Source organism: Mustelus asterias, chromosome 22, assembly GCF_964213995.1.
Source record: "Mustelus asterias chromosome 22, sMusAst1.hap1.1, whole genome shotgun sequence".
Lineage (NCBI taxonomy): Eukaryota > Metazoa > Chordata > Chondrichthyes > Carcharhiniformes > Triakidae > Mustelus > Mustelus asterias.
Genome location: NC_135822.1, coordinates 20,464,071 through 20,489,147, shown reverse-complemented (window position 1 = coordinate 20,489,147; position 25,077 = coordinate 20,464,071). Strand labels below are relative to the sequence as shown.

Here is a 25,077-nt window from a genome sequence, read left to right as displayed (position 1 = left end):
AGACGGGGGAGGGGCGGCGGGAGAGGGGGGAGGGGCGGCGGGAGAGGGGGGAGGGGCGGCGGGAGAGGGGGGAGGGGCGGCGGGAGAGGGGCGGCGGGAGACGGGAGAGGGGCGGCGGGAGACGGGGGAGGGGCGGCGGGAGAGGGGGGAGGGGCGGCGGGAGAGGGGGGAGGGGCGGCGGGAGAGGGGGGAGGGGCGGCGGGAGAGGGGGGAGGGGCGGCGGGAGAGGGGGGAGGGGCGGCGGGAGACGGGCGGCGGGAGACGGGGGAGGGGCGGCGGGAGACGGGGGAAGGGCGGCGGGAGAGGGGAGAAGGAGAGGGGGGAGGGGCGGCGACAGAGGGGGGAGGGGCGGCGACAGAGGGGGGAGGGGCGGCGACAGAGGGGGGAGGGGCGGCGACAGAGGGGGGAGGGGCGGCGACAGAGGGGGAGGGGCGGCGACAGAGGGGGAGGGGCGGCGACAGAGGGGGGAGGGGCGGCGACAGAGGGGGGAGGGGCGGCGACAGAGGGGGGAGGGGCGGCGACAGAGGGGGGAGGGGCGGCGACAGAGGGGGGAGGGGCGGCGACAGAGGGGGGAGGGGCGGCGACAGAGGGGGGAGGGGCGGCGACAGAGGGGGAGGGGCGGCGGGAGAGGGGGGAGGGGCGGCGGGAGAGGGGGGAGGGGCGGCGGGAGAGGGGGGAGGGGCGGCGGGAGAGGGGGGAGGGGCGGCGGGAGAGGGGGGAGGGGCGGCGGGAGAGGGGGGAGGGGCGGCGGGAGAGGGGGGAGGGGCGGCGGGAGAGGGGGGAGGGGCGGCGGGAGAGGGGGGAGGGGCGGCGGGAGAGGGGGGAGGGGCGGCGGGAGAGGGGGGAGGGGCGGCGGGAGAGGGGGGAGGGGCGGCGGGAGAGGGGGGAGGGGCGGCGGGAGAGGGGGGAGGGGCGGCGGGAGAGGGGGGAGGGGCGGCGGGAGAGGGGGGAGGGGCGGCGGGAGAGGGGGGAGGGGCGGCGGGAGAGGGGGGAGGGGCGGCGGGAGAGGGGGGAGGGGCGGCGGGAGAGGGGGGAGGGGCGGCGGGAGAGGGGGGAGGGGCGGCGGGAGAGGGGGGAGGGGCGGCGGGAGAGGGGGGAGGGGCGGCGGGAGAGGGGGGAGGGGCGGCGGGAGAGGGGGGAGGGGCGGCGGGAGAGGGGGGAGGGGCGGCGGGAGAGGGGGAGGGGCGGCGGGAGAGGGGGAGGGGCGGCGGGAGGGGGGGAGGGGCGGCGGGAGAGGGGGAGGGGCGGCGGGAGAGGGGGGAGGGGCGGCGGGAGAGGGGGGAGGGGCGGCGGGAGAGGGGGGAGGGGCGGCGGGGAGAGGGGGGAGGGGCGGCGGGAGAGGGGGGAGGGGCGGCGGGAGAGGGGGGAGGGGCGGCGGGAGAGGGGGGAGGGGCGGCGAGAGAGGGGGGAGGGGCGGCGGGAGAGGGGGGAGGGGCGGCGGGAGAGGGGGGAGAGGCGGCGGGAGAGGGGGAGGGGCGGCGGGAGAGGGGGGAGGGGCGGCGGGAGAGGGGGAGGGGCGGCGGGAGAGGGGGGAGGGGCGGCGGGAGAGGGGGGATGGGCGGCGGGAGAGGGGGGAGGGGCGGCGGGAGAGGGGGAGGGGCGGCGGGAGAGGGGGAGGGGCGGCGGGAGAGGGGGGAGGGGCGGCGGGAGAGGGGGAGGGGCGGCGGGAGAGGGGGAGGGGCGGCGGGAGAGGGGGGAGGGGCGGCGGGAGAGGGGGAGGGGCGGCGGGAGAGGGGGGAGGGGCGGCGGGAGAGGGGGAGGGGCGGCGGGAGAGGGGGGAGGGGCGGCGGGAGAGGGGGGAGGGGCGGCGGGAGGAGGGGGGAGGGGCGGTGGGAGAGGGGCGGCGGGAGAGGGGCGGCGGAGAGGGGGAGGGGCGGCGGGGGAGGGGCGGCGGGAGAGGGGGAGGGGGCGGCGGGAGAGGGGGGGGCGGCGGGATAGGCGGCGGGAGAGGGGGGAGGGGCGGTGGGAGAGGGGGAGGGGCGGCGGGAGAGGGGGGAGGGGCGGCGGGAGAGGAGGGAGGGGCGGCGGGAGAGGGGGAGGGGCGGCGGGAGAGGGGGAGGGACGGCGGGGAGGGGGGAGGGGCGGCGGGGGAGAGGGGGAGGGGCGGCGGGAGAGGGGGAGGGGCGGGAGGGGAGAGGGGTGGCGGGAGAGGGGGTGGCGGGAGAGTGGGAGGGGTGGCGGGAGAGGGGGAGGGGTGGGCGGGAGAGGGGGAGGGGTGGGGGAGAGGGGGCGGCGAGAGTGGGAGGGGCGGCGGGAGAGGGGGAGGGGCGGCGGGAGAGGGGGAGGGGTGGCGGGAGAGGGGGAGGGGTGGCGGGAGAGGGGAGGGGTGGCGGGAGAGGGGAGGGGTGGCGGGAGAGGGGCGGCGGGAGAGTGGGAGGGGCGGCGGGAGAGGGGGAGGGGCGGCGGGAGAGGGGGAGGGGCGGCGGGAGAGGGGGAGGTGCGGCGGGAGAGGGGGAGGGGCGGTGGGAGAGGGAGAGGGGCGGCGGGAGAGGGGTGGCGAGAGAGGGGGAGGGGCGGCGGGAGAGGGAGAGGGGCGGCGAGAGAGGGGGAGGGGCGGCGAGAGAGGGGGAGGGGCGGCGAGAGAGAGGGGAGTTGGTGAGAGAAGGGGGAAACAAAGAAATATAAAAGAGATGGGAAAGGAGGAGATGTGGCAATTGGGGGTCAAGGGGAGATAGGGTGAAGAGAACTGGCGGATTGGAGAAGGTGGTCAGGATAAGGAGAAAAAGAACAAGGGGGTGGGACGAGTGACGGGGCGGGGGCGAGCGAGGGGGTGAAGGCGAAGAAACAGTTGTTTGCATGTTTCTGAATTGGAAGCTGTGCACAACTGCAGCATACTCCAAGGATGGAGATTTGGGGATGTGTAGGAGAGGCGGAGTGGGAGAGAACAAACTCAAGAGCAATCCTCGACAGCAGTGACTGACACTGTTTTGCAGGACAGTCATGTGCATGTCCTGTCATAGTCATAGAGGTTTACAGCATGGAAACAGGCCCTTCGGCCCAACTTGTCCATGCCACCTTTTTTTTTAAAAACCCCCAAGCTCGTCCCAATTGCCCACATTTGGCCCATATCCCTCTATACCCATCTTAGCCATGTAACTGTCTAAATGCTTTTTCAGACAAATTGTACCCACCTCTACTACTCCCGCTGGCAGCTTGTTCCAGACACTCACCACCCTGTGTGTGAAAAAATGCTCCTCTGGACACTTTGGTATCTCTCCCCTCTCACCTTAAACCTATGCCCTTTAGTTTTAGACTCCCCTACAAAGTTGTGTCTTTATATGTATGCCCTGTTTGTGAACAGAACTCCCACTCACCTGACAAAGGAGCAGCGAGCGTTCCGAAAGCTTGTGTGGCTTTTGCTCCCAAATAAACCTGTTGGACTTTAACCTGGTGTTGTGAGACTTCTCACTGTGTTTATCCCAGTCCAACGCCGGCATCTCCACATTCTGTCATCAAGCCAATTTTGTATCCATTTAGAAACCTCACCCTGGATCCCGTGAGATTTAACTGTATGTAACAACCTACCATGCAGTACCTTGTCAAAGTCCTTGGTCAAGTCCATGTAGACAACATCAACTGCATTGCCCTCATCTACCTTCTTGATAACCCCTACAAAAAAACTCAGTCAAATTTGTGAGACATGATTTTCCACTCACAAAGCCATGTTGACTGTCCCTAATCAGTCCTTGCATCTCTAAATGCCTGTAGATCCTGTCTCTCAAAATACCTTCCAACAACTTAACCACCACAGATGTGAGGCTCACTGGCCTATAATTCCCAGGCTTTTCCCTGCAGCCCTTTTTAAACAAAGGCACAACATTTGCCACCCTCCAATCTTCAGGCACCTCACCAGTGACTATCGACGATTCAAATATCTCTGCTTGGGGACTCGCAATTTCCTCCCAAGCCTCCCACAATGTCCTGTCATGTGTTCCTGTAAATTGCAACTGGTTTCTAACTACCTCATAGGACATGATATTGAGACTGCTTGATGCACTCAATCCTCCATTTGCTCATCAGGTGGTACCTTAAAAAATGATGGGGGCCACAACATCAACATTTCCAGGGCATGTGGTTAACCAATTCCACTTTGAGGGTGATTTCAGCAGGTTTAAATTGGTCCCGAACAGTCAGACATACACACAACACCATGTAAAAATGTTACTTTCCTTTTGGCTGCCTTCATCCCCAAATTGTGTACTCTCATTGGGATTTAGGTTCTATTAGCATCACCCACTCTCCAGTATAACTGAGGAGGCTATTTGTTATGTTGGATTCCACACAATGGAATGGCAGAGTGTTAAAGAATATTACTAGCAACACTCGATCATGTTCTCGCATGGCAATCACAGAAGGGCACTTTTCACCAGAACTTAAGGAATAAAGACTAAGGCGGAAACTGTGACTAATTTCTCACTCGCTTGCTCTTGCAAATTTAACACCCAAACCTGATTTAGATCAGTACCAAACCTTCTCCTAAATACGTCATATTTAATGACATGAATAAGACCCAGTCTGCAGACCTTTTATTCTAATACAATCTCTAGTTTCTTGGCACACAGTTTCCTGTGTCAGGAACATTTCAATAAGGGACCCTCGCCGGAATTCTACTGCCTCGTTCGCCATCAAATCAGAGTAGGTGAGGGGCAGACAATGGAAATGTCTGTTGACCTCGGATGGGAATTTACAGTCTTGCTCGAACGAGACCGTAAAATCCCGCCCCTTAATTCAGACAGCATATGTTGAACTGAGATATGGTACGATAGTACCCCCTTGAGTTTGTCTCTCTGATTGCAGCAAAGGCCCCGGCTGAAGTTGATCTAAGCCAGTCTTGTTCAATATGTTAATTACATCTAGTTCAGAGGAAATGCAGATATGGCAAATTGTATTTCTGATTATTAAACAGAAAAAGTTTTGAAGGAAAAACAACTTACATTAATGGAGCAAAAACAGAAAATTCTGGAGAAACTCAGCAGGTCTGACTCTGATGAAGGGGCATCCTGACTCGAAACGTTGGCTCTATTCTCTCTCCACAGATGCTGTCAGACCTGCTGAGTTCCTCCAGCATTTTCTGTTTCCGATTCCAGCATATGCAGTATTTTGACTTTAGATTAATGGAGCACCTTGCAAAACCTCAGAATGTCCCAAAGTACTTTACAGCCAATGAAGTACTTTTGAAGTGTAATCAATATTATAATGTAGGAAAAGCATCAGTCAATTTACATACAACAAGCTCCCATAAACAGCAATGTAATAATATTCAGGTAATCTATTTTTTGGTGTTGGTTCAGGGATAAATATATCACTGGGGAGAACTTCTCTGCTCTTCTTCAAGTAATGCAGTGATTCTTTATAGCCACATGAGGGCATTCATTAACAAATCTAACTTTCTGCCCAAGCTCTATGCATTAGAGAAAATCAAACCAGAGCAGAAGTTGGGATACCGAGTGATCCTTTATTTACAACAAATGCTCAGTGCCATACTTTAATAAAACAAAGATTTCCCCAATGGGGCATGGAGATGTAGGAGGGAAGAGCGGGGGAAAGGGAGTCAAAACAAACAGTACAAGTGTTTGCAGACCCTTAACATTTTACCCCTCAAAATCCCCATTTTCAAATCCTACATACTGCAATAAGGCACAATGCCAATTAGCCCACATTAAAAACGCTGCCCATATATCCAACCCATTATTTAAGCATTAGCAGATATTCTCTCCCATTATGACACAACTTTATGATCCCGCCTCCTCGGCTGTTTACCAACTTTAATTTTTCCAGCTCCAGAAATATCGAAGGAATAGTCAGACGTTATATACGGCACCTCTCCTATCACTCCAGGCTGAAAGAGAAATAAAAATAGTCAACAACAGTGTGGAATTTTGCAGGCCATTGCTTCCATGTTTCAGATGGTTCTAGGTCTGTGCTCCACAGTACAGGAGACAGAATGATGGCCCAGTGTCAATAGAACCCCGACTTTCCACTTTACCTTGGTTTCTCTTCAATCACCTGGCCTTTTATTGAACCAAAGACCTGGGGTAGCCCAAAGCAGAAACGAGTTGTCCTCATCAGAAACAATGACCACACCCTTCACCTCTTTCTAAGATCAAAGCTCTGCAGCACGTCCCACTGAGGCTGACACATGTAGAATTGCCTTTTAGATGGTATATCAGACATGTCTGAAATCATAAGAACATAAGAACTAGGAGTAGGCCATCTGGCCCCTCAATCCTACTCCGCCATTCAATAAGATCATGGCTGATCTTTTTGTGGACTCAGCTCCACTCCCCCGCCCCCACCCCGTTCACCATAGCCCTTAATTCCTTTCCTGTTCAAAAATCTACCTTTGCCTTAAAAACAATGAGGTAGCCTCAACTGCTTCACTGGGCAGGGAATTCCACAGATTCACAACCCTTTGGGTGAAGACGTTCCTCCTCAACTCAGTCCTAAATCTGCTCCCCCATATTTTGAGGCCATGCCCCCTAGTTCTAGTTTCACCTGCCAATGGAAACAACTTCCCTGCTTCTGTCTTATCTATTCCCTTCATAATCTTATGTTTCTATAAGATCTCCCCTCATTCTTTTGAATTCCAATGAGTACAGCACCAGTCTGCCTAGTCTCTGCTCATAAGCCAACCCTCTCAACTCCTGAATCAACCTAGTGAATCTCCTCTGCACCCCTTCCAGTGCCAGTATATCCTTTCTCAAGGAGCCCAAATCTGTACACAGTACTCTAGTTGTGGCCTCACCAGCACCTTATACAGATGCAACATAACCTCGCTATTTTTAAACTCCATCTGTCTAGCAATGAAGGACAAAATTTCATTTGCCTTCTTAATTACCTGCTGCAATGGAACCACAATGGGTTAGGTTGATCGGCCATGCTAAATTGACCTTTAGTGTCAGGGGGATTAGCAGGGTAAATGCATGGGGTTACAGGGATAGGGCTGGGTAGGATTGCTGTCGGTGCAGGTTCGATAGGCTGAATGGCCTCCTTCTGCTCTGTAGGGATTCTATATACCAACGAGAGTATTGTTGAGGTATACAATATAGTTAAAAGGAATGGAAATGTTAATCTGTAATGTTATTTTAGATTTTAAGAGAAGGAAACAAGTTCAAACAAGTAAAAGTACCAGGCAGTTCTGTTTATATCGGTGACAGAACTGGACTGATCACTCTGTTCTCTGCACTTAACAGTACCTAGCATGATAGTCTGGTAATCAAAGGCAGAACAAATGCCACAGCTGTAGAATGCTTCATTTTCTTGTGACCCTGCAACATTGAAACCCATGCTGGGCAGAAAAGCATCTGCTTCTTTTCCCTTTGCGTGCCTCTCTCCTTCCCCTGCTTTCCGCTCCTCCTCATGCCCATGGTACGCGTCAGGATCAGAGTGTTTCTGCGAAGGACCATACACCTCCGCAATACAAACAGCAGGGGAAAGCAATGAGTTAGAATAATTTGAAGCATGTGCAGATCTAGCAAACAGAAACCTTACTGCAAACCCAGTGTGAAGGGTTATAAGGAACCAGTTCCATCTAATAATAATCCCACCTCCTGACTCCCCAAAGCCTGTCCACCATTTACATGGTACAATCAGAAGTGCAATGGAATACTTTCCACTTGCCTGGCAGCAACTCTACCAGCTCTCAAGGAGGTGACACCATCCAGGACAAAGCAGCCAACTTGTTTGGCACCTCATCCACCACCTTCAACATGCACTCCCTTTACCACTGGCACACAGTGGCAGCAGTGACTACCATCTCCATGGTGCACTGCAGCAATTTACTAAAGCTCCTTTGACAGCCCTTTCCAAACTCGCGACCTCTACCACCTAGAGGGACAAAAGCAACAAATGCATGGGAATACCACCAGCTGAAAGCTCCCATCCAAGCCACACACCATCCTGACTTGAAACTATACCGGCATTTCTTCATTGTCACTGGGTCAAAATCCTGGAACTCCCTCCTTAACAACACTGTGGGTGTACCTACACCATATGGACTGCAGAGGTTCAACAAGGCAGCTCAGCAACACCTTCTTGTGAGCAATTAGGATGGGCAATAAATGCTTGATTAGCCAACAATGCCCACGTCCTGTGAAATAATTTTTAAAATATATTTTTATTCACCCAAAAAATGTGACTCACCCAGTCAATTATCCCAGTCAAATACAACAGCATCTCCACTAACCCTGCAGATGTGTCATTACCCATTTAATGCACTAATATCCCAAGAACATTCCCTGCCCAATGCATCCAACCCATTACAGCCCCGCAACAATCACCAATAGAGCTGCCAGAATGTACCCCATCCAGCATGTTATCCAATGCATGATTCATAATTTCAAAAAACTAAAAATTAATGCTGTTTCTTCATATCAATGGCCTCAATAATATTCCTGTATTGGCTTCTCAGGTTTCCTGAACAGCCACATAACTAGTGCAGCACCTTAATATTACCAATTCTCAGCCCAGTGAACATTAGCAGCTCACTTCCCCAAAGGCTATCTTACCTGGTTCCTGAACAGTGAATGAGGAATGGTGACTGCTCCCATTAGTAAGCAGTTAACCTGTTTCAGCTTGGCCACAGGAATTGGGGTCAGTATGTAATACAATCTCTTCTCCAGATTAATGCCACGAATAATTCCTATGGAAAAAGGGCTAAAATTAATCCCAAATACTGAACATCCAGATATCCTGCCTAGAATAAACACAAACCTGCTCACTATTGCCAACTTTACTGCATAGGGACCACCAGCACAAACACGTCAAGGGCAAGAATGACACCCTCACATAGTTGGACTGTCCTGGAGACAAAATTCCAGCCTTCAGTCAGACTTTGGGAGTAAAATTTAGAGCCACATCAGGGGTACTTTTGTGCTGTTAGGCAGCATCCACCAGGAAGTGGGCTCAAACTGCAAACTCATTTCACGCAGGATTCCTGCAGGCAGAGGAAGAGGAAACATTCATCGCATTGATCGGAGCAGGATTAAGAAAGCAGTATCATTCTAACATCATATATTGTAACAATTTTGTACAACAGCTTGGTTCATAGATATCATCCTTGCCTGAAGCCCCATTCCATAGACTTGAGCACATTGTGCATTCCAGCACTGCAGTGCAGTCCTGAGACAGTGCTGCACTGTAAGAAGTGCTGTCCTCACAAAAGATGTTAAACCAAAGCCACTTCAGTTCATTCACATGGATGCAATCCTCACACACTTCTGATCAAGATTACTTCCTGAATCAGCATCATATTTAGTTTATGAGATCTTGTTGTGCATAATTTGCTGCTGCATTTGACTATGTAAAATCGATGATGAGACTTTAAAACTAATTCGGTGATCAGGACATCTCCATGGCCGGTGTAAGCAAGTGACACATCGATGGTGTCTGAGACTGTGTGTCACAAATGCTTATTCCATGAATCAGAAAGCATTCATTATCATTATGTGCTGATACTTATTCTGTACTTCAGCTCTGTGAGCCCGCTCACCTTCCACCCCATGTAATGGTGATGCAAGGAGATTGGGCAGTGAACAGCGCAGTTCCTGACTCATGGAACGTGATCTGGTAGAAGTATCTGTACTTACCAACACCAAAACAGTCACATATCGGAGCCTGTCGGAGTAAAACAGGCCCATCTGCCTGGGAGCTCACATTATTTGGCATTCTGCACAGTCCAACTAAGCTGGCGTTGGCTGCATACAAAATGTGGGTAGGAGCCACATCACAGTGTAACACATGCAGAGCGACTGCACTAAATGGCACCTAAAAGACAAAAGCTAATTATTTTCAGAAAATGGTCCCTTGGTGTCCAACAACCACAAAACACTTGCCAGCATCCACAACAAAAGCCCAACATCTAATACTACTGGCACCTGGAACTCAATACTATCCATTCTACACAGAACCCAAAATTAATTCCAGAACTGCCCACATGGCAAGACACAAACATTACCTTCTGCTTCATGAAAAACAACCCAATTCATCAACTCCACTATAGTTTAATTTTATTTACTGATGCAGTCATCAAACATCAAGCTCCAGTCTAGAATGCTATAAGCCTGTTCCCTGACTCTCTAAGAATTAGGTATGTAATTCCCTCAATCCTAACAAGCTGCACGGCACTTAAAGCATCAGATCTAGGGTCCAATCATGGAAAGATTAGACTATGTCAACTTATTATTGGTTCAATAATAAGTCCTGTTCGGGACCCATGTACAAGCCCTGCTTACCACATCTCCAAGTCCTTTATCTTTTTATCTCTCACTATCCTGATGGATGGCAAACTAGTTAGAAGGAGATATAACTAGGACATGTGGGAGTTGGAAGAGATTTAATAGTTTTAAAAAATACAAGTAGAGAAAGACCAACTATCTTATGCCTCTAATTTGATTGCTATTGTTGTGGGAAAATCACCACTCGGAGTCGGATCTAAAGATTCAACATGCAGTTTATCGGACAAAGCTTTGGGAGAAGCGCAGTGCACGCAGTCACCTTCTCAACTTTACAATGGCAGTTGAGCATCTTTTATACATTTTCAAATAATAGACAAGTACGGACATTAGCCGTTAGCACATCGTTATACGTAGAGTAGATACATTTATGTTCCCCCATCAATGACTGATCTCGTTATCAAAACTCATTGTTTTGGTTCTGCTTTATCTCAAGCTAAGGTGCCTCAAGGTCTGTTTCCTGCAGTAATTTAGACACTAACAGGTTTTAACTCGCTGTGCCCAAGTCAGCACATCTTAAGGTCTTTTCCCAGAGTCCATTTTGTGCCATCTTGTATCCTTTAATTTTGAGTTTACTCCAACACTGTTCATTTGAGAAACCAACTCAGAGGGTCTCAAAGGGACCACTGGAAGAGGGCGACACGATACACTGCTGCCTCACAGCCCCAGGAACCCAGATTCAATTCTGGCCTCAGGTGACTGTCTGTGTGCAGTTTCCTCCAGGTGCTCCGGTTTCCCCTCTCAGTCCAAAGATGCGCAGGTTAGATTGATTGGCCGTGCTAAATTAACCTTTAATGTCAGGGGGATTAGCAGGGTAAATAAAGTACAGCTTATTTATCAGTCACAAGTAAGGCTTACATTAACACTGCAATGAAGTTACTGTGAAATTCCCCTAGTCGCCACACTCCGGCACCTGTTAGGGTGCACCTGTTTGGGTGCACTTAGCCAGCACGTCTTTCAGACTGTGGGAGAAAACCGGAGCACCCAGAGGAAACCCACACAGACACGGGGAGAACTGCAAACTCCACACAGTGACCCAAGCTGGGAATTGAACCTGGGGCCCTGGCGATGTGAGGCAACAGTGTGAACCACTGTGCCACCGTGCCACCCATTTGTGGGGTTACGGGGATAGGGCCTGTTTGGTGCAGGCTCGCTAAGTTGAATGGCCTCTTTCTGCACTGTAGGGATTCTAAGATTTTATGAAGGTCACACAAAACATTTTTCCGGTCACTTACCTTAACAGAAAAGCAGGTAGGAGTGCTCCTCTTGAAACCACATTAAACTATGAGTTGTTGCTAGCCACTGCTCATACCTCCTCCCACACCCGCCACTAAAAATTCACCAGGAATCCTCAACTAATTCTAAGAATGGTAGCTAGCCCGTAATGAGGCTGGCAGACCAATCTGCTGCTGTTCTATCGCCAGCTTCATCCGGCACGCGCAGTGTGTGCTTGGATCTCACCCCAAGTTCAGAACAAGCCAATTTCTATGCCATGTTGTTCACACAGGAATGCTTACTATTTAACTTGTCTGAGACTCAATGGTGAACAGTCAGACTAAAAGGTACATGGTAGCAGATTTGACCTAAATTCTCAAGGAAAGTGCACCCTGTAGTTAACTGTGCCACAAAAAGGAGTTTGGGGAACACCCGACTGTGAATCAAACACTAAATGCAGCTAATGGAAATAACTCGAGATAAATTGGTAAAGGAGTGGCGGTTACCTGATAGGGTAGCGTGCTGTGCAAGGGCAAAGGGCACCCTGTGTCAGATGGCTGCAGCTGGCTGAAACAACCCAAAAGAGCTAAATCTCTCAGCACATTACTGCGATATTTCCTGAAAAACACAAACCAACAGCAAGAGGATGTTAGAACAAGCTTCAGATGTCGTTTTCATATGTAAACATGCATCACACTGAGTTCTGCCTGTAGCTGATATCAATACAAGAACTGTGAAGTTCCCATCAGGAAAGGATAACTGACTGGTATCTTTCCTCTTGAAAAGAGAAAGTTGAGTTTAAGTTTATGAAATGTTTTGACTGAGTTAACACAGTGGGGACGATTCTACCAGTTCGCTGTGCTGCTAGACGAAGGCCGTTTAGGGGGCTCCCCGTTGGGCGCCACAGTCTCTGGCCGCTGGATTTCCGGCACCGTCAGCTCTGCGCCAGAAATCGGTGTGGAGCTGTATAATTTATTCTAATGGGCATTTGAATATCACTAGCGCGTCCGGGACTGAAATTGAGAGGCCCGCCAGAGTCTCCCCCCACCCACCAATGAGTATTTCACTCCAGCGGGGTTTACAACAGCTCCCCATTAATGGGGAGCTGGTGGCTCAACGCCGCTGGAGTGAAGGGGGCCATGGAGGCCCCCAGAGGGTCAGAGGTAAGGGGTGGGTGCCCCCGGGCAGTGCCAGCCTGACCCCCGACACTGCCCAAGGGGCAAAATGGCAATGCCCAGGGGGCATTTTGGCACTGCCCACTGGGCATCAGGCAGTGCCAAGGGGGTGGGGAGATTGGTGGGGTGGGCGTGTCCTGCTGCCACTTTGCACTCAGTGACAGAGGAAGGAAGGCCAGCAATCGGGGCTGGCCATCGAGGTTTGCGGGGGGGGTGGGGGGTGTGGATGGAGTGGGATGGTCAGGGCTGGTGGTGGGAGGAGGGGGGATCCTATTCCCAGCCCCCACACTCCCAATATCCTCACATACAACAGAGTCCCTCTCCTATTCCCAGCACTGAGTCCCCACATTCGCACACAAGCAAATGTGCAGGCACAGACAAAGCTCTCAGCCTTCTCCATTGATCACAGACATGAAAGGGTCAGGGCCTCCTGCTTCAAAAAAGCAATACAACTATATGTCCAAGACAGGATGATGTGAGGGACTTGGAGCGGAATAAATTGGAGATGATGTTCCTATGCACCTGCTGTCCTTGTCTTTTAGCTGGTGAAGGTCACAGTTTTGAGACCTCCTGCCAAAGAAGCCTTGACAAGTTACTGCTATACATCCTGGAGATACACATTGTAGTTACAGTAGTGAAGAGAGTGGATGTTTAAACTAAATGCTTTCACTTATTGTACATGAATTAACTGGCGATGGTTATGTCATTGTCAGCATATTACCACAATAGGATAATGAATACGTCCTATACTTACACACAACTTCCATCTCTCACTCCAGGAAACTCAGACTGAACATGCATCAGCCTATGCCCCTGGAATCCTGCATGCAGATTCAGATATTCATCCTGCTCCTCCTCCTCTGATAATGAGCTCAAGGGCTCAGGCTTTTGCTGAATATGGTATTTTCCCTTGGTTTGCCACCCAGCCGCTGTCTGCACAAACTCAGGTGTGAGAGCCACAAGGTCCTGGCTCCTCGCGGCACTGCCAAGCTGGACCACATGTGTTGGGGCCAAGAGCCGAATCAGGTCAACCAAAATCGACAAACCGAATCCTATCAGTAGAAAGGAAGGGGGAAGGGTGCAAAGAAAGTCAGATATATTTGAGAAGGGCTGAGGTCACAAACAGCAGGCACACCTCACCCCTCAAAGAGACAAAGCTGCTAGGGTGGGGCTATTTCAGCTCGGGGCCTAGTTTCAACAGAGAGAAGTTTTAAAAGTAAATTTTCTAAGCCACATCAGATTGCATCAAGAGTGGTGGGACTGCAGTCACATGCAGATCCAATTTGTTTGTGATATGTCTTACGACGCAGAGTTGAATTCCCTTTACCTCGCTTCGTAATCTGGTAAAAGCATTTGGGAAGGTGTTATCTCTTCTACCTTAACATTTAGAGGTTCATTAACATAAAGACCTGACACTCACTTTAAGAGAATAATTAACAAGTTATTTCATTTTTAACCAAACAGGAACTTTAACTAAACCAGGAACATTTTAATTAAAGTTCGACTGAAATGCTGTTCAAATAAACACAAGGAACATTCATTACCAAAACAGTAATAACAGAATTTTAATCACTCTCAAAGAAAATATACAACCAGGTCTAATAGCGTTCGGAAGTTTTTGAGTTCTTCGGTAGTTGTCCACTGTCTGTAAGCACTGTCTGATTTGGTAGTTTTCGCTGGTTAGTGGGTGATTTATCTTAAGACCTGTCTGAATTTGGCAGAGTTAAGAACGAACTGCTCCAGTTGATCTAACTGCCCTTAACTGCTTCAGGTGATCGGGCCCTGCTTCTGGTTGAACAGCTGGCTCAATCCCTGGTGGAACTGAACTGAAGGCAGTTGAGTTCCTCTTTTATATTCCTGATGACCAATGCATTCTCCACATCAGGATCGGTTTGATGCTGACAACAGCAAATTCAAATCTGAAAGGTTCCCTTTAGCTGACTCTTTTCTTTAAACTCATGGGCTAACGAAATGCAAAACCTGCAGAGCTTGTTATCAAGGCAACCTTGTTGTCTGGTCCTCAAAATAAATGTTGCAACTTCGAGTCTGTGTGTACTCTGCATTTTAAACATCTCAGCATTGAACAAAACCCGCTTTTAAAGGGACTGACATAAACTAGTTTTTAAAGGGACCACGCACCGTTGTTTCCCCTCTAGTAATTTACATTCTTATAAACTCAACTTCACAACATACGTGATGGCCAGTATAACGGTTGAAGTGAAGCTGGGACTCCTTGTCCATTAATATAATTCAGCTCCACATCACAGGTACCATCTGGATTGACCATAAGGACTCGATAAAGGGCTAAAATGTCCTTTAAATCTATTTGTCAAAAGTTGTATCAAAATCTAATTTAACAGCACCTTTTAAAGTAAATAAAAGCACCAGTGACATTATCAAAAGATATTCCAGCATTCAAATTATTTTTCAATGTCCTCAGAGTACTTCATATTTAATTTTAAAATTGATGCAAAGGTCTCCAGCGCAGCAAGAAGCATTTGCAGCAGTGGCAAGAGTTCTGGAAGTCATAAGAGGTTAAGGGCTTAATGGCAGGTAATCAATCACAAAGTGCAAGGAACTGTTTGAACTGCCTGCCTAGCTGACTCACTCAATACTGTTTAGAATTCACACCTATAAGCAGCTAACCGGGATAAACAGAGACACTTAAGTGGTTTGGTCTGTACCACATATAGTGAATTCAATTTTGCAATTTGCCATAGTGACATTCAACTCATGGATCTTTAATCTGTTAGTCCAGTAACAGAACATCTGCAGTTTCCAGAAAAAAACTTGGTGCTTCCTATACATAGGAGCACTTTGCTGTAGCAAGGTGGCAATTGCAAGATGTAAAGGAATAACTGAGAATTAAACCTGCAAACATGCTTACCAAGCAAACCCAAACTTGTTTCCAGGTGTCTGGAGCAGGAGCCTTCAGTGCAGAATGCAAAACTCCATGCATCCTTTCCCCGCCTGTTAGTCTCTGACCATTTCCACACCACCTAGCCTGCATACTCAGTGTGGTCTCGTGTCTATTTCATCCACAGGCAAATAAATAACTGCTTCCGTCATTGCATTGTGCACTCCCTTCCCTCCCCAACCACACCCTCCCACCTTATTTTCCATATGCTATCAAGTTGGGTCCAAGATTACCCTTCAGAACCCTATACAGAGACTCAATGAACTGATACCCTGCCACATCTGCATTACTCTAGGAAATTGTTAATACTAAGGGACTCTGGTTCATCAATGGAATCTGGAAGGAACGACCTATCACTTGGGGCTGGACTTCCTCCAACTGGCCTCAGGTAACCCTATAAGTTAATACACCCATGAGAAGCATGGTTCCAGCTGGACAAGCAGAGGGAAGCCACTAAGGTAAAGCTCCACACAGCGCTGAAGGCATGGTCACCAATAGTGGAACGATTAAAATGAACCTGAACCCCAGCATGATACAGCATCCTCAGGGAGGTTGGGTGATAATTAACAGGAAACAAAAAATAAATCAAAAGGCAAAAATGAAAATCTATTACTAGATAGGTTTAATTTGAGAGTTTTAATCTGACCTTTGACCCAGCCCATAGTGTTTATGACCAATGGTGTTTCCTTCTTGTATCCTGCGTATAGATACTTTGCAGTTTCAATGTATCGATCCAGGTCCCGCTCACAGGAAACATCACCATAATACACCATCTTATAGGGTTCACGCTGGTGCATGTAAGGAGGGCCTGTTAAAGAAACAGAACAAATCAGAGTGCAAATTAGAGAACAAGTGCAAAACACATACATCTATCAGAAGGTGCTACAGTGTTAAAGATTAGGTCATGTTGGTGTTAAGGATTATCATCTTACACCAAATCAAAAATTTGAAGTGGGTGGTGGTGAAGGATTAGGGTTGAACTCTGTGGCTTGCTTTTGCAGCTATGAAAATGTTGGGGCACTCTTTTCATTCCGTTTCTGCTCCTCAGTATCCAGAGTTATTTGCTATATGATACTGCAGTAGAAAATTTCTATGTGTGGCCCAGAGTCCTACAGACACTATTGATAGAGAGCAGGCATGCACCACAGAGACCCCTCACGTCAATGAACTCCTGCAAGCCCACTTAGCACTTGACAGAATTGAACACAGGGCTTGACAAAACATCACGTGTGCTCGGCCCGAAGGTAGGTCCTTGGCTCAGTCTTCTCTATGTCTCTGTGCAGTCTTCTCATTTTCTAATAACTTTCTTCAATTTTCAAGCCATTCAGCATTGATATTCTCTTCCTTCCTCTTTTCCCTTGCAATCTTCCTTCTATAACATCTTTTACTAGTCTGTTTACTCTTAAGATATGCTCTGTCTAGCATCTCTGACTTTGCCTACTTACGTTCAGCAAATTTCTTTGTTCGTTCACTCTCCTCGGCATTTCATTGTTATTTTTTCTGTCCAGCTTTTCCTTTCCATTGTCCTCCAAATGCGCATTTCAAAGCTATTTTGCAAGTTGATCGCATCTTTCCTTAAGTTCCAAGTCTCACACCCATATAAAACAAATCTAGCTCTTTATAAGTCACGTATTCAGTTTATTCAGCTTTCTAGTCAGCTATTGCTTTTTACTAAATACAGCCTTTCCCATTGCTACCCTTGTTCTTATTTCTTTGTTGCACATTCCATTTGCAAATATTATGCTTCCCAAATACTTAAATTCTTGCACTTGCTCTGGTTTGGGGATAATAAATTGGCATGGATTGAGAAGTGGTTAGCAGACAGAAAACAGAGTCCGAATAAATGGATCATTTCGGAATGGCAGGCAGTGATTAGCGGGGTCCCGTAAGTATCAGTGCTTGGGCCCCAGCTATTCACAATATACATCAATGATTTCGATGGTTTAGTTTATTTATGAGTGTCACAAGTAGGCTTACATTAACATTGTAATGACGCTACTGTGAAAATCCCCGAGTGGCCACACTCCAGCACCTGTTCGGGTACACAGAGAGAACTTAGGACCAATGCACCTAACCAGCATGTCTTTCGAACTGTGGGAGGAAACCGGAGCACCTGGAGGAAATCCACGCAGATACGGGGAGAATGTGCAGACTCCGCACAGTGACCCAAGCCATGAATTGAACCCGGATCTCTAGCGTAGTGAGGCAGTAGTGCTAACCACTGTGCCACCGTACTGGCTTATAAATAACTAAATGCAATATTGCTGATGACATAAAACATGGTGGGAAAGTGAGTGGTGAGGAGGATTTAAAGAGGCTTCAAAGTGACAGAGAAGTTAGTGAGCGGACAAATACATGACAGATGCAGTATGAAGGATCTGGGAGGTGGGGGGGGGGGTCCTTGTATACTAATCACTAAAGGCAAGCATGCAGGTATAACAAGCAGCTAAGATGGCAAATGGTCTGTTGGCCTTCAGTGCAAGGGGACTCGAGTACAAAAGCAAGCATGTCTTACTTTGGCTGTGCAAGGCCTTGGTGAGACCACATCTGGAGTATTGTGTTTTTGCAGTTTTGATATCCCTACACAACAAAGGATGTACCTGCCAAAGAGGGAGTGCAGCAAAAGTTCACTGGACTTGGCAGGTTGGCAAGATTGTCATATCAGGAGAATTGGGTCCACTAGGTCTCTATTCACTGGAGTTTAGAAGAATGAGAGGGGATCTTAATGAAACATATAAAAGTCTGACAAAGCTGGATAGACTGAATGCAGAGATGATGCTTCCTCGTGCTGGGGGGAGGGGCGTAGAACAAGGGGTCACAGTCTCAAGTTATTGGGTCGGTCTTTTAGGACTGAGATTAAGAGAAAATTCTTCACTCAGAGGGTGGTGCACCTGTGGGATTCTTTACCACAAAAGGCTGTGGAGTCAAGTCAGTGAATATATTTAAGAATCAAATAGATACATTTGTAAACTCTAAAGACCTCAACGGGTATGGGGAGAGTGCGGGAGTGTGGCGTTGAGATAGAGGATCAGCCATGACTATACTGAATGGCAGAATAGGCTTGAAGGGCTAAATGACCTACTCCTGCTCCTATTTTCTATGCTTCAATGATTATTTTCCTTCTATGAATATTTCTTGATGGTTTTGAGATACATATCACTTTAGTGTTGCCAAGGTTCACTTTCATTCCAAAGTTCATGTCTACTGTCACTAGTTTATCTACTAGTTCTTGCAATTCTTCTTCTGTGCTTGCTACAAGTGTTTTATTATCTGCAAATCTAACTAATGTTATCATTTGATCCCAAATCTTTTTAATGCCAGATACTGTGTCTACTAATGCTTCTTTAATCATTGCTTCTGCATAGATATTGAAGAGGGCTGGTGAGAAACAACACCCATGCCAAACTCCTCTTTCAATTACACACGATTCCAATCCCCTGCTAGTTGCTCTCTTCATGTGTCCCACGTACGAATTTTTAATGAGTCGTCTTCCCTCCAGTCTATTCCAATATTTTTCAGCACTGTCAAGAGCTTAATCCAGTCAACCTGATTAAATGATTTCTCAAATTCTACAAAGCCATGCTGATCTTCTGATTTTTGTATAATTACTCTGATTGCCCATGTAGCAAATAACAACTTCATGATTGTAACAGTGTGTGTGGTTGGAAAGCTGCATAACTACATCGGAGATAACCAGTTTGGATTCCAGGGAGGAAGAAGGACGAGAGAAGCAATTGGCGTTATAAGATTGAGCAAATGCAGCTTAGAGGTTGGATGTGAAGTATATATTTGTTGCCAATTTTTAAAAAGTATTTGCCAACAAAAAGAAAGCTTTTAAAATATAAAAGGCCTTTGGGCTAGCAGAGAGCAACATTTCACTTAGGGTGGCACAGTGGTTAGCACTGCTGCCTCACAGTGACAGGCACCCGGGTTCAATTCCGGCCTCAGGTGACTGTCTGTGTGGAGTTTGCATGTTCTCCCCATGTCTGTGTGGGTTTCCTCCGGGTGCTCCGGTTTCCTCCCACAGTCCAAAGATGTGTGGGTTAGATTGATTGGCCATACTAAATTGCCCCTTAGTGTCAGGGGAATTAGCACGGTAAATACGCGGGGTTACAGGGATAGGGCCTGGGTGGGATTGAAGTCGGTGCAGGCTCGATGGGCCAAATGGCTTCCTTCTGCACTGTAGGGATTCTATGATTTCATTAGAGCAAAACAGAGCCACACTAGAATGGAGGGCCAAGGAGTTTGCTGCCTTTAACCCATCTCTCCCCTATCACAATACACCATATATGATCATGATGCTTGAACAGCTTCTCTCAGAAAGAGGGAGAAATAAAATTTGAAGAAGTGAGTCAGTCCGTTCCAGTCTCGGCACCCAGGTTCAGTTCCGGCCTCAGGTGATTATCTGTGTGGAGTTTGCATGTTCTCCCCGTGTCTGCGTGGGTTTCCTCAAAATAATGCTAGACTCCTGATGTACTTGGTTAAAGAGTTATCTTCTCCCTTAATGTGTAACCTTGTTTTGTTCTATTTGCGACTGAGCACACCAGTGCACTCTAGAATACATGGCCTGCTTGTCTGTCTCAACACTGCTCCATAGTTTACTTACTGAGAACTGGCTCAGTCACCAAGTGTAGGGCCATGCAGCCAGGGGGACTGAACTCCGTCTGACCCAAGTCAAGCTCCAGAAACTCCACGCATGGAATACTGTGGGAAAAGAGAGCATTCACTTCTTGTTAGCCTGTGATAATACTTCACAGATATGACTCAAATCTGCTTGCTGATAAAATCATAAAAAGGACAACAGCTTTCTGAGTTCTAAAAGGTGGGCATAAACTAATAGTTTAATAAATAGTTAATGATATATTTATACAAAACATTGGTTAGGCCAGTTAGAGACTATATGCAGTTTTGGGCTCTGCACTATAGGAACACAAAATTGCTATGACGCCACAGGCGCTGCTAAAGCTCAAGAGATGGCTTTTCAGCCTTTCACATCTGTGCTGGCTCTCCGTCAGAGCAATTTACCTAGTGCCATTCCATTGCCTTTTCCCAATTCCAGATAACAATCTGATTCTCTTGAATGCCTCAATTGAACCTGCTTCCACCATAGGCTGTGTGGATCCTACCTGTTCACTGTGTGAACAAGTTTTCATGTCGCCATTGCTTCCTTCCAATTACCTTAAATCCCTTCTTGTTCTTGATCCATCCACCAATGGAAACATTATTTTCCCCATCAAGTCTGTCCAGAATCCTCATGATTTTGAATAACTCTATTGAATCTCCCCTCAACCTTCTCTTTTCCAAGGAAACCAGTCCCATTTTCTCCAATCTATCTACTTAACTGAAGTTCCTCAACCTGGGTCTTGCAAATCTTTTCTGCACTCTCTCTAATATTTTCACATATTTTCTAAAGTGTGGTGCCCAGAACTGGAAACAATACTTCAGTTGAACTGAACCAATGTACTATACAAGTTTAACATAACTTTCTTGCTTTTATACTCAGTGCCTTTATTAATAAAGTCTAGGATGCTGTATGCTTCATTAGCAACACTCTCAACTTGTCCTGCCACCTTCAATGATTTATGCACATATAGGATCAGACCCTTTTGCTCCTGCACACCCTTGAGAATTGTTCGCTTAATTTTATATTGTCTCTTCTTGTTCTTCCTACTAAAATGAATCAGTTTGTACTCCTCTGCATTAAACTTCATTTGACACTTCTCTGTCCAACCAACATATTTATGTCATTTTGAAGTTCTGATCTATCTTCCTCATGGTTCGTAATGCTTCCAAGATTGGAATCATCCATAAATTTTGAAATTGTGCCCTGTACACCAAGGTCTTGGTCATTAATATATAATGAGGAGAAACAAGGGTCCCAACACCACACCCTGGGGAACTCCCCTACAAACCTTCCTCCAGTCCAAAAAACATTGATCAACTACTACTCTTTCTTGTCACTCAGCCAATTTTGTATCCATGTTGCTACGTCTCTTTCATTCCACGAGGTATAACTTTGCCCACAAGTCTGTTGTGCAGCAATTTATCAAGTGTCTTCCAGAAGTCCAGCAATAATACTCCTTCATGATCTTCTGTTACCTCATTAAAAAACTCCAGCAAGTCAGTTAAACATAGAGCCCAACCTCATCAGGTGCATTTTCTGGCAAGAATCAATGAATGATGATCAAGGACAGGAATTCCAACTCTTTTTGTCACGTTGTTGGCTCAAGAACCCCAATATCAACCATAGCTCATGACCTGCGGCCCTAGATAACTTCATACAGATCAGGGACTGAACCTGGGATCTGCTACACTCAGCTTCACATTTGCACTGTAGTTGCTTACTTAGCCTCATCCTGTTCCTGAACATTCAGGACTTTATCATCATCAGCACCAATTCAACATGAGACAGGTCATCAACCTTTGGAGATCAATACATCTGGATTTCTATTACTGTTGGTGATGTGATGCACCCGAAAAATTCTAAATTCTGGACACTGAAACTGTTCACCAGTATTGTAGGATTAATGCCAGGGCCACAAGACTTTGAAAACTTACTGGTTTAAAAGTGAATTCAGGAGATATCTATGGAAGGTTGACTTCCCAATATTCTTCCCTCCACATATCAGAATGATGGGACATCCATCGTCGTCTTCTGCAATCAAACCAAAAGGTCAACAGAAACGCATGACTTCTCAACAAAGTTAGAAAATTATAGTATTATCATATTTAACGCTCCCCACTCCAGTACATCCATAGCAGCAGATAATCTGCAGATAGGCACATCCCCATCACGGGCAATCGATCCACACCCCCTCCTCTCCTCATTCTGATTCACTGGGTGTTGTACAATTTCAACACAAGGTCAGTACAATATAATGGCATGGGCTTACAACTTGTAAAGTTTGTCTCGTTGAACTGTGAAAAATAATCACTAATGTTCTTCTGGGCTTAAATAATTAAATGCCATAGTAAATGATTGGGTAAAATAGAGACAAGCTATTCATATGGGCAAGGACATGGACAAGAGTAACCAGAGTCCAAGAGTACCAAAATCCTTCCTTCCTCTGCATCATATCTCTCTAATAGCTCACCTAGACACGCCTTTAAGAGTTCCTGCACAGTGGCCATCCAGCTTTCCGATATAGTTATCCCCTGATCATCAGGGAGAGGAACCACCCCAATAGAGGTCAAAGCTGAGCATTCAAGAAATGGAAGTTTTCCAGAATTCATCTTTTTCTGAAAGGTGAGAATCAAAACCAAAAATTAACTTCACTGTACAATTTGTATCAGGAATGTCAAAATGTGCACAGAGTTCGGGCTATAACAGGGACTGCGATTTCACTATAGGCAACTACTACAAGGCAGATCATTAGAAGACAGACTGCAACTGAGACACTGAACTGAATTTTATTTGGTAGGATGGGGTGGGAGCAGGGAATGTTCAATTGGGACCAGATGCCTGTCTCACATGGGTGGGCAGAAGGACTGCAGCAGCAATGATTCCAGAGGGTGTCTTCTTAATTGGCCACCATGAGGCCTGTCATCTAATCAAGAGTAATGAACTGGCTTTCCATGTTGCTGGTCCAGTCAGAGGGCTGGCAGCTCTGAAGTCTCAGCATTGCCACCGGGTGAAGTGGCTGCTGCTGAGGCAAACTGGAGCCTTCAGCCTGCTGCGGGTTAAGTAAAAAAAAACATAGGTTCCAGTGTAAAAGGGAAAACCCCTTTCAGGAAATTGTTGGGGTTGCAGGGGTAGCCTTCCCTGCCTAAGTTCTCCTCTTTGTTCCACAGAGCCTGCCCTCCACCCTGACAGCACCCCAGCCACTCTGCCTGTCACAGGTAAAATATTAGTCACTAATTAACTAAATAAACAGGTGGCTAACTGCACTTTTGGCAGATTTTGTAGCGCAATACCTAAATTGCACAAAGTACCTAAATAGAATCATAGAATCCTACAGTGCAGAAAGAGGTCATTCGGCCCATCGCGTCTGCACCAACCACAATCCCACCCAGGCCCTATCCACATATCCCAACATATTTACCCACCAACCCCTCTAACCTATGCATCCCGGGACACTAAGGGGCAATTTAGCATGGCCAATCAACCTAGCCTGCACATCTTTGGACCGTGGGAGGAAACCGGAGCACCCGGAGGAAACCCACGCAGACACAGGGAGAATGTGCAAACTCCACACAGACAGTGACCCGAGCCGGGATTCGAACCCAGGTCCCTGGAGCTGTGAAGCAGCAGTGCTAACCACTGTGCTACCATGCCGCCCACAGTATGATCTTTGAGAAACATCAAATTCTAGCACAATGTCTATCCACTTGTAACAAGTGTTCTGGCGGAAGGTTGGTTATTTAAAAAATGCTTTACCATCATTTGCAGCACTGAAAGTAATGAGTCTGCTCATCCAGGTCCATTTGAGATTCATTGTGACTAATTGAATTTTATTCTTTCTATGCTACTAATGTACATTTTTATGGCTAATGTGCAATAGTTTACACATCCCATTTTACAGCAGCAATGAAAGTTTAGAAGTATTTCATTAACTGGAAAGCACCTTCAGTCATCCTGAATAACCCCCTTCTGAGCTATACAGTTCTATGATTCTATATAAATACAAGTTATTTGTTTGTTCAGTGTTAGACTTCATTTACCATTTCTCATCTAATTGTATATCTAATCTAAAACACTGTAAATCTTTTACTGTATCGTGTCTCTTTTGATCTTATTCTGGTCAGACAAATCAATACATTATGGAGAATTTTTATTTCACTAGCAAATTGGATAAATTTTCAAGTAGCTTTGGTACCTACTTGCTGTAGGACCCTGCTCAATACCTCCCGCAATTAGATATTACACATCTCATAAGCATTATTGCCCATGATCCAGTGTACATCCTACTTGCAATGCCTAGGAGCTTTAGTTTAATTACAAACCTTAATTAATGATCAGAAGCACTGGCTGGTTTCTACCCACAACTAGCCCAGCAGGACTAACGAAGTGTACTCAGTGCAGACCAGAGACTGAAAATGCTGCAGCACCAAAGACAATAATGTATTTACCCACTGAAACAACAGGCTCAACAAAGCTCATGTCATGAACACAAACATGCACATGCCTGTAAACACCACAAAATCCAGAAAGCATGTTCAACATGGCCTCTAAGTCTCCTGAATAACTCACAGAATGTGAAGCAAAGACTTCCCTGTAGTCTGGGAAGCTAGAAAGAAAAACAGTGCCTGGGGTGTCAAGATGCTCGAAGAGGAGAACTGAACATGAAGAGGTCACCTCCTTCATCAAACTGTGTCTTGAAGCTGTAATGAAGAGGTACAGAAATTAGGAGTGTCACGTCAACACAGAAAGCTGCCTCTACACAGTTCCATCAAAAACTTCCAGGGCAGGTAAGGGCAGATTATATACAAAGCATTGATATATATTTGGAGTTGGGTGTAGAGAGCACAATTCAAAATTTGCAATGACACAAAACTTCAAGGCATAATGAAAAGGGAGAAGGATGGTGGTAGACTTCAA

General features: G+C 47.6%; 1 protein-coding gene across 2 annotated transcripts in view; it reads right to left on the bottom strand.

Annotated features, from left to right (window-relative positions):
• Positions 1-5,176: 5,176 nt before the first annotated feature.
• nol9 (nucleolar protein 9) overlaps positions 5,177-25,077 on the bottom strand; it is a 35,229-nt gene continuing 15,328 nt past the window's right edge. For both annotated transcript variants that reach the window (XM_078238833.1, XM_078238834.1), the window contains exons 4-13: positions 24,730-24,860; positions 22,634-22,778; positions 22,098-22,194; positions 20,146-20,243; positions 16,186-16,347; positions 13,377-13,674; positions 11,954-12,065; positions 9,588-9,765; positions 8,508-8,641; positions 5,177-5,839 (exon numbers count right to left, since the gene is read on the bottom strand). In XM_078238833.1, the coding sequence (XP_078094959.1) occupies positions 5,720-5,839; positions 8,508-8,641; positions 9,588-9,765; positions 11,954-12,065; positions 13,377-13,674; positions 16,186-16,347; positions 20,146-20,243; positions 22,098-22,194; positions 22,634-22,778; positions 24,730-24,860 (1,475 nt within the window). In that variant the 3' untranslated portion in view covers positions 5,177-5,719. The remainder of the gene's footprint in view (positions 5,840-8,507; positions 8,642-9,587; positions 9,766-11,953; positions 12,066-13,376; positions 13,675-16,185; positions 16,348-20,145; positions 20,244-22,097; positions 22,195-22,633; positions 22,779-24,729; positions 24,861-25,077) is intronic.